This window comes from Esox lucius, unplaced genomic scaffold (assembly GCF_011004845.1).
Source record: "Esox lucius isolate fEsoLuc1 unplaced genomic scaffold, fEsoLuc1.pri scaffold_58_arrow_ctg1, whole genome shotgun sequence".
Lineage (NCBI taxonomy): Eukaryota > Metazoa > Chordata > Actinopteri > Esociformes > Esocidae > Esox > Esox lucius.
Genome location: NW_022995036.1, coordinates 51,988 through 60,933, shown reverse-complemented (window position 1 = coordinate 60,933; position 8,946 = coordinate 51,988). Strand labels below are relative to the sequence as shown.

The 8,946-nt window shown below is 38.0% G+C and overlaps 1 protein-coding gene and 1 long non-coding RNA gene across 2 annotated transcripts; both read left to right on the top strand.

Moving 5' to 3' along the window:
* Positions 1–3,383: 3,383 nt before the first annotated feature.
* Positions 3,384–6,872, top strand: LOC114830632 (golgin subfamily A member 6-like protein 7; the record flags this gene model as incomplete). The annotated part of the gene is made up of 3 exons (XM_034291311.1): positions 3,384–3,587; positions 3,818–3,925; positions 6,238–6,872. Coding segments are annotated over exons 1-3 (915 nt in total), but the record flags the coding sequence as incomplete, so codon positions are not given.
* A 73-nt stretch (positions 6,873–6,945) lies between these two features.
* On the top strand, positions 6,946–7,405 carry LOC117594226. Its single transcript, XR_004575591.1, has 3 exons — positions 6,946–6,987; positions 7,105–7,244; positions 7,328–7,405. It is a non-coding gene; the product is annotated as an uncharacterized LOC117594226 (long non-coding RNA).
* Positions 7,406–8,946: the final 1,541 nt, after the last annotated feature.

Below are 8,946 nucleotides of genomic sequence, written 5' to 3'. Positions count from 1 at the left end.
GGCAGATAATTAAGGAATGCATTTTGTGATTGATATTGGCTGTTAGATATTGGCTCTTTCCTGTACAAAGTTATTTAGAAAGCACTTTTGAATTGCCAGATAAATTCAACACCATTGTTGTTTGCTTTTTGGGGTTTAAGGCCGGGTGTTTGATAAAAGCACTTTGTGACACCTGCTGATTTAAAAAGGGCTTTTATAAATAAATCTGATTGATTGATAAATATATTTAAATGTATTAAATATAAATGTATTGAGGCAGATGTTAATCCATCTGCCTCCACATTGGGTCAACTCCTGTTGTTTTGAAATGTACTAAATAATTAGAAGTGACTTGACTTTCCACCAAGTTGGATATTGGTCACATTTCTCTCACACAAACACACAGCTTACGTGCTCGTAGAGGGCGGGTCTTCTGCCTAAAGGACTGGCAACTTTCGATATGGGTGAGCCACACTACTAAATGTTACCACATGTCTGAGTCTCCATAACCAGGGCAACGATGACATTGAATGACAGACAACAAGCCTGTCATTCTGAATTACTACTACTTACTATTCCTCATTGACCGTCCTCTGAAATGTGTTACTCAACTGTATGAAATACGAAACCTGTAGGAAAGACAATTTAAATATTCAATCATTTGATAAATGTTTTAATTCATTATTAATACAAAGGCAAAAGTCTTTAAAGTTAAACCAATCACCACAATGAATCTTTCTTTGAATCTTCCTTCATCCACAATCTTCAGCTCTTTCCTAAAAAAATAGAGAACATTTTCCTAGGATTGTAACCATGGGCCTTTTCAAATAGGGATGAGAAGTAGAGATCAAATGTGAAATTGAGGAAAGACTACAGAATACAGATGTTCCCCTTCAAAACCTTTTACAGATATATTTCTCTAGTGTGAAGTTCTCCATCTGTAGCTGGTCTCAAATACATAGACATACAAACACAGTGGTGGCAGTGTGATGACATGGGAGTGCATGGCTTCCAATGGCACTGGGTCACTATTGTTTATTGATGTTATGACAGAAGATGAAAAGCAGCCTGATGAATTCTAAAGTGTATTGGGATATACAGGTGCTGGTCATAAAATTAGAATATCATCAAAAAGTTGATTTATTTCAGTAATTCCATTCAAAAAGTGAAACTTGTACACACACCTAAAGGATTATTAGGAACACCATACTAATACTGTGTTTGACCCCCTTTCGCCTTCAGAACTGCATTGATTCTACGTGGCATTGATTCAACAAGGTGCTGAAAGCATTCTTTAGAAATGTTGGCCCATATTGATAGGATAGCATCTTGCAGTTGATGGAGATTGGTGGGATGCACATCCAGGACACAAAGCTCCCGTTCCACCACATCCCAAATATGCTCTATTGGGTTGAGATCTGGTGACTGTGGGGGCCATTTCAGTACAGTGAACTCACTGTCATGTTCAAGAAACCAATTTGAAATGATTCGAGCTTTGTGACATGGTGCATTATCCTGCTGGAAGTAGCCATCAGAGGATGGGTACATAGTGGTCAGAAACAATGCTCAGGTAGGCCGTGGCATTTAAACGATGCCCAATAGGCACTAAGGGGCCTAAAGTGTGCCAAGAAAACATCACCCACACCATTACACCACCACCATCAGCCTGCACAGTGGTAACAAGGCATGATGGATCCATGTTCTCATTCTGTTTATGCCAAATTCTGACTCTACCATCTGAATGTCTCAACAGAAATTGAGACTCATCAGACCAGGCAACATTTTTCCAGTCTTCAACTGTCCAGTTTAGGTGAGCTCATGCAAATTGTAGCCTCTTTTTCCTATTTGTAGTGGAGATGAGTGGTACCCGGTGGGGTCTTCTGCTGTTGTAGCCCATCCGCCTCAAGGTGGTGCGTGTTGTGGCTTCACAAATGCTTTGCTGCATACCTCGGTTGTAACAAGTGGTTATTTCAGTCAAAGTTGCTCTTCTATCAGCTTGAATCAGTCAGTCCATTCTCCTCTGACCTCTAGCATCAACAAGGGATTTTCGCCCACAGGACTGCCGCATACTGGATGTTTTTCCCTTTTCACACCATTCTATGTAAACCCTAGAAATGATTGTGAAAATCCCAGTAACTCAGACCTGCCCGTCTGGCACCAACAACCATGCCACGCTCAAAATTGCTTAAATCACCTCTCTTTCCCATTCTGACATTCAGTTTGGAGTTCAGGAGATTGTCTTGACCAGTAACACACCCCTAAATGCATTGAATCAACTGCCATGTGATTGGTTGATTAGATAATTGCAATAATGAGAAATTGATCAAATGTTCCTAATAATTCTTTAGGTGAGTGTATATTATGTTCATTCATTACACATAGACTGATATATTTCAAGTGTTTATTTATTGTAATTGTGATGATTATAACTGACAACTAATGAAAATCCCAAATTCAATATATCCGAAACATTTTATATTACTTAATTGAGGGAAAGCCCATAAGCAAATATTCAGGGTGAACAAAGAATTAACCATAAAGATTTCTTTGATAAATGAAAACATTTATCAAACTATTGAAGAGTTAAATAGTTTTTCCTATAGGTTTCCCATTTCATACATTTTTGGAACATATTTCAGAGGACAGTCATGGCTTGTGATTAAATCCATTTTCACAAAGCAAGTGAAAGTCATGGACTCCATCAGTTCATATGCTATATAGCAGCTGTAGCTTACACAGTTTGATTTCAATGAAAACCTTTGTTAAGACAGTCTTTCTGCATAACAATATGCAGCACCTTTCATTGCGATGCACAAATGCATTTTAATGGTAGGTTCTTCATAAAAAAAATATATATCAGGAAGTCTCCATCAACACAGACAGACCTCTATTGTGAGTTCATGTCACATTCCAACCAGCAAGTCACTCAAAGGAGAACAGATGAGGAAGTTGTTATGGACATTTTGAACTAAGGTACATTTGAGAAATGTCTGTCTTTCAATTGGCTGGTATAAAGATCTTTACTTTGATTGTGACACACGTCTGTATAATATCAGAGAAACATTAGGTATTTAGGCCATGTTCTCCTGCCTAGAGAAACAAAGGTGCCAGTCCTTTTGTTCCTTGGAAATGTTGTCCTTGGAGGGAAGAAAGGTCAGTTTGATAAACGCAACAGAAAACATTGGCAGGAAGGATAAGGTGGGGGGACAGCCCACATTTAGCCTATAACCTATGTGTCATAATGGGCAACAATTTAACACACCCCTTTTAACTGTAATAAATACGGATTGTTCATGTATCTACTTTAGAGACTCCTCGAATGATTATGTTTGTAAGCGTTTGACGCGTCTCTCTTATTTGCAAATAATTGAAAAAAGTATTAAATTGTGCCAAGATAATTTTGTCTCTGTTCTTACTCCTTTAAGAGTGTCGATCGATGGAATTGCCATCACAAAGCACAAGTGTGGTAAAGGAAACTTGTTCTAAGATGTCAGAAGGAATCTACGAATTTGAAGGGAATGTAACTAGCACAAATATTGATTGCCCATTATATGGCAATGAAGGAGCTGACAAGACCAAACCAGGTGGAGACGTCATTCAACATTCAGGTAATATTGCATGCACATAAAACACACAAACGAACACATACAGGTAGAAACATATAGCATGCACACACACCCTTATTCATAAAATAAAAATGTAAATAAAACATATTTATTCTTTAAGATTTCATTACAATTTGGACATTTAGCAGGCTTATGACTTATCTTATTAGCAATTGAGTGCACCATTTCATGCTTTTAATTACTGTATTTCAAAATGTTTATTTGATGTTCAGATTCAGCATATTCAAAGTGGTGGAAAAAACCTTCTGGAGTTGCTGCAGTGTGTCTGGGACTGCTGTGTGTTCTGCTTCTGGCTGAGATCATAGGACTGTCTGTCTACTGTAAGTTAAATTCACTCTCACTTAAAGCTGAACTGACAATTTTTTAAGAAAATGAAATCTCAGTAAAATAATGGAATATTTCAATGGAATGGAACAAGTCAAAAGGTCCCATTTGACTAGATGGACCTTGACCCAAGAATAGGCAAAATTGATGTGTCCGATGTAAAAAGCTGTTAGAGAATTATACAAATAGACTCATGGCTGTAATTGCAGTCAAAGGTGCCTCTACCAAATATTGACCATAAGGGCAATGCAATCAATTATTTTCTGTTTTGTAATTAATTGAGAAAGATTTGTAGAATTAGTTATTCACTCTGACATTGTCTTTTTGTGCGCATCACTGACAAAAACTACTAATGAAATCCATTTTGAATTAATGTTCTAACAAAATAAAATGTGGCCATTTCAGAGGGGTGAATACTTTTGAGAGTTACTGAATTTTCTTTTTCGATGCAAGAACTCTTAACATTTTGCTTTTTTTTGCCAACTCACTCGATTGAGTCATTACTACGGCAGTTCAAGTTCAGACTGCCGTACTACACACATTTAATAAACATTGTTCATTATCATAATATCAAAAACAAGTGCTTAGACGAAAGAGTAAAATCTCAACAACCCCTGTATCATAATCCCAAATTGGACATCAGCAAATTAGCAGAGGAAATAATGTTGATATACTATGTGTAGACAAAACGATAGAATCCATGGACCAGCCCTTAATATACAGTGGATATAAAAAGTCTACACACCCCTGTTAAAATGCGAGGTGCTTGGAATGTGAAAGAATGAGACAAAGTCAGAACTTATGTCAGAACTTTTTCAAACATTAATGTGACCTATAACGTTAACAATTCCATTTAAAAACAAACTGAAATCTTTGAGGGAAATTTATTTTTTTCAAAAACTCATAATATCCTGGTTGCATAAGTGTAAACTCCCTTAAACTAATACTTGCACCTTTTGATTTTATTTCAGCACTCAGTCTTTTTGGGTAGGAGTCTATTAGCATGGGACACCTTGACGTGGCAATATTTGCCCACTCTTTTTTGCAAAAGCGCTCCAAATCTGTCAGATTGCGAGGACATCTCCTGTGCACAGCCCTCTTCAGATCACCCCACAGAATTTCAATTGGATTCAGGTCTGGGCTCTGGCTGGGCCATTCCTAAACTTCTTCTGGTGAAGCCATGTTTTGTGGACTTGGATGTGTGCTTTGGGTCAATGTCATGGTGAAAGGTGAACTTCCTCTTCACCTTCAGCTTTCTAACGGACATCTGAAAATTTTTAGCCAAAATTGCCTGGTGTTTGGAACTGTTCATAATTCCCTCCACCCTGACTAAGACCCTGGTTCCAGCTGAAGAAAAACAGGCACAAAGCATGATGCTGCCACAACCATGCTTCACTGTGGGAGTGGTGTTCTTTGGGTAATGTACAGTGTTGTTTTGGCGCCAAACATACCTTTTGTAATCAAGGCCAAAAGGTTCAACCTTGGTTTTTTTTTAGAACATAACACATTTTGTTTTCGTAAACATCAGCTGGGCTTGGATGTTTTTCTTTCTTTAAGAAAAGACTTCCGTCTAGCCACCCTACCCCATAGCCCATTTATATGAAGAATACAGGAGATTGTTGTCACATGTAGCACACAGCCAGTACTTGCGAGAAATACCTGCAGTTCCTTTAATGTTGCTATAGGCCTCTTGGAAGCCTCCCTGACCTGTTTTCTTCTCGTCTTTTCATCAATTTTGGACGGACGTCCAATACTTGGTAATGTCTCTGTTGTGCCATATTTTCTCCATTTGATGATGACTGTCTTGAATGTGTTCCATGGTATATCTAATGCTTTGGAAATTCTTTGTACCCTTCTCCTGAGTGATATCTTTCAACAATGAGATCCCTCTGATGCTTTGGAAGCTCTTTGCGGACCATGGCTTTTGCTCTGAGATGCAACTAAGAAAATGTCAGGAAAATCCTACTAGAACAGCTGAACTTTATTTGTGATTAATTAAGAGTCACTTTAAATGTTGGCAGGTGTGTAATGACTTCTATTTAACATGAGTTTGTATGTGATTGGTTAATTCTGAACACATCCCCAGTTATAAGGGGGAGTGCACACGTATGCAACCAGGTTTTTTAAAAATTTCTCCATCTCGAAGATTTCAGTTTGTTTTTCAATTGAATTGTTCACATTATGTCACATTCAAAGTGGAAAAGGTTCTGACATGGTTTATCTTTGTCTCATTATTTTACATCACAAAAATCTAGCATTTTAAGGGCTGTGTAGACTTTTTATATCCACTGTAACTTGAATATTACAGATGGCGTAATTGGCTGTCAATACTTCATAAAAAGAGACAAACTACAGACCAGTAACAAGAACCTGACTGAAGAGAGAGACCAGCTACAGACTAGTTACAACTACCTGACAAAAGAGAGCGACCAGCTACAGACTAGATACAAAACCCTGAGTGAAGAGAAAGACCAGCTACAGACTAGATACAACAACCTGATTGAAGAAGGAGACCAGCAACAGACAAGTTACAACAACCTGACAAAAGAGAGAGAACAGCTACAGACTAGATACAAAATCCTGATTGAAGAGAGAGACCAGCAACAGACAAGTTACAACAACCTGACAAAAGAGAGAGACCAGCTACATTCTAGTTACAACAACCTGACAAAAGAGAGAGACCAGCTACAGACTAGATGCAAAACCCTGAGTGAAGAGAGAGACCAGCTACAGACTAGATACAACAACCTGATTGAAGAAGGAGACCAGCAACAGACAAGTTACAACAACCTGACAAAAGAGAGAGAACAGCTACAGACTAGATACAAAATCCTGATTGAAGAGAGAGACCAGCAACAGACTAGTTACAACAACCTGACAAAAGAGAGAGACCAGCTACATTCTAGTTACAACAACCTGACAAAAGAGAGAGACCAGCTACAGACTAGGTGCAAAACCCTGAGTGAAGAGAGAGACCAGCTACAGACTAGTAACAACAACCTGACAAAAGAGAGAGACCAGCTACAGAGAGACAGAGACATCTTCCAGAGATTATTGGGTAAGTGAATTGAACTGGTTTTCCTTTTAACAAAATCTCATCAAAATGGCATTCATATTGACTTGCAAAACTGAAACTGAAAACTGAATAAACATATTATATGTGTAATTTAATTAGTGAAATGTCCAAATGGATGGAAAGTGTTTGGTAACCGCTCCTATTACGTCTCAACGGAGAAAAATAACTGGGAATATGCCAACCAGGACTGTCTGAAGAGAGGGGCACAGCTAGTCATCATAAACAACCAAGAGGAACAGGTGAGAGGGAGATCCATAAGGGATTTAGGGATTTATATGGTTATTTTGATGCCATTGTCAACATCATAATCTTTCTCTGATAGAAATTCCTAATTACATTAAACATACGTTCTTGGATCGGTCTGACTGACCGTGAGACTGAGGGGACCTGGAAATGGGTGGACAACACAACTCTGACTACAGTGTAAGATATTGCACTCTGATATTGCACCCCATGCTCCAGACAGGAACTTGCTTTGAGATGAGGCTAATTCATTTAGTGCAAATTCGCAGCATTTGTAAATTATGATATGTTTGTTTGATGTTCGTTTCATATTATGTTTTAATAGCATTCGTAACACACTGTAATGACATTCGTAAGATATGTAATGTTTTAGCCAATTCGTAATGTACTACACGTTTGGTAGCTCATTCTAATGTAATCTAGCATAACGTAACATATCACACGATATCGGGGTGCCATGGATTTACGTAGTCTACTTAGCCCCATGTCCACATTCGATTGTGAGGTAGATAAACGTCTCTGCTGTCTCTTTAACTTTAAAAAATATCAGCAATTTGGATTTATGAATTTGTTCTCTACCAGTTTCTGACTCTCTGGTTCTCTGTGCTGTTCTCATTATAGGTACTGGGGTGACAGAGAGCCTAATAATGGTGATGGTAAAAATGGAGAGGAGGACTGTGCAGAGATTAATAGTTGGTATAGTGATCCTGTAAAGAAATGGAATGATTTTTCATGTACCACTGTACTTAACTGGATTTGTGAAAAAGTCATTTATTAACAATAATTATCTACTATACAATCAGAATAAATTAAGACAGTACACAAACAATAAACAACATGCCATTTAGCAAAAATGTGTATCCAAGATCACTTACAGCCATAGTGAGATGGGGTTGATTTTAAAGTTCAGTATTGATCTGAATTTTGCCTTTAAAATAATATCAAATGCATTGCAAAATTGTAAGATGAATTTAATAGAGAAATCAGGCTTGACTGGTTGACTGTTCTTTTATAAATGTAATTTGCAAAAGTTATTATTGTGATTCTGCTTGTCTCACATCCAACAAGTTTTAGGTGCACACAATCTGCACAAAATAATTAAACATGTTGTCCTGTGTGTATTGAGAAATATCCATTGCAGTTCCATGTTTCTGACAACCACATTGAAGAAGAACCTGTCATTGGGGGCTTCTTATTTATTCATGTTTGTTTCCCAGAATGCCCATTTTAAGCATAAAGGAGATGATTGACTTGACAATCTATTGTAGCATACAAATCTCGTTTAGTCAGGTGGTCAGTCAGGCTAGGTTCAGTAAAGGGTGGTCAATCAGGCTGGTTTCAGTAACAGGTGGTCAATCAGGCCAGGCTAGGTACTGGAATCGGCAGGCAAAGAGGTAATCCTCAGGACAATCAGGCTGGTCAGAACAGAGGTCTCTAGTGAAGGTACAGATGGGAGTTGAGCAGAATGGGGAAGACAAACAACAGTAAGGGAAAACAGTATAGAAACAGTACAGAAATAGAGAGTCAAATCGTTATGGATGGTGAGAGGACCTCTTGTGATGTTCATCAACATGTGCAGTATTTATTGTAATATCAGGAGCTGGTGTTACAATAACTATTCAGATCAACACAGTCCCAAGACGATCTGTTAATTGCAGCAGAAATTCAAGATGTCCATCCTGTCTAAGATTGAGAATG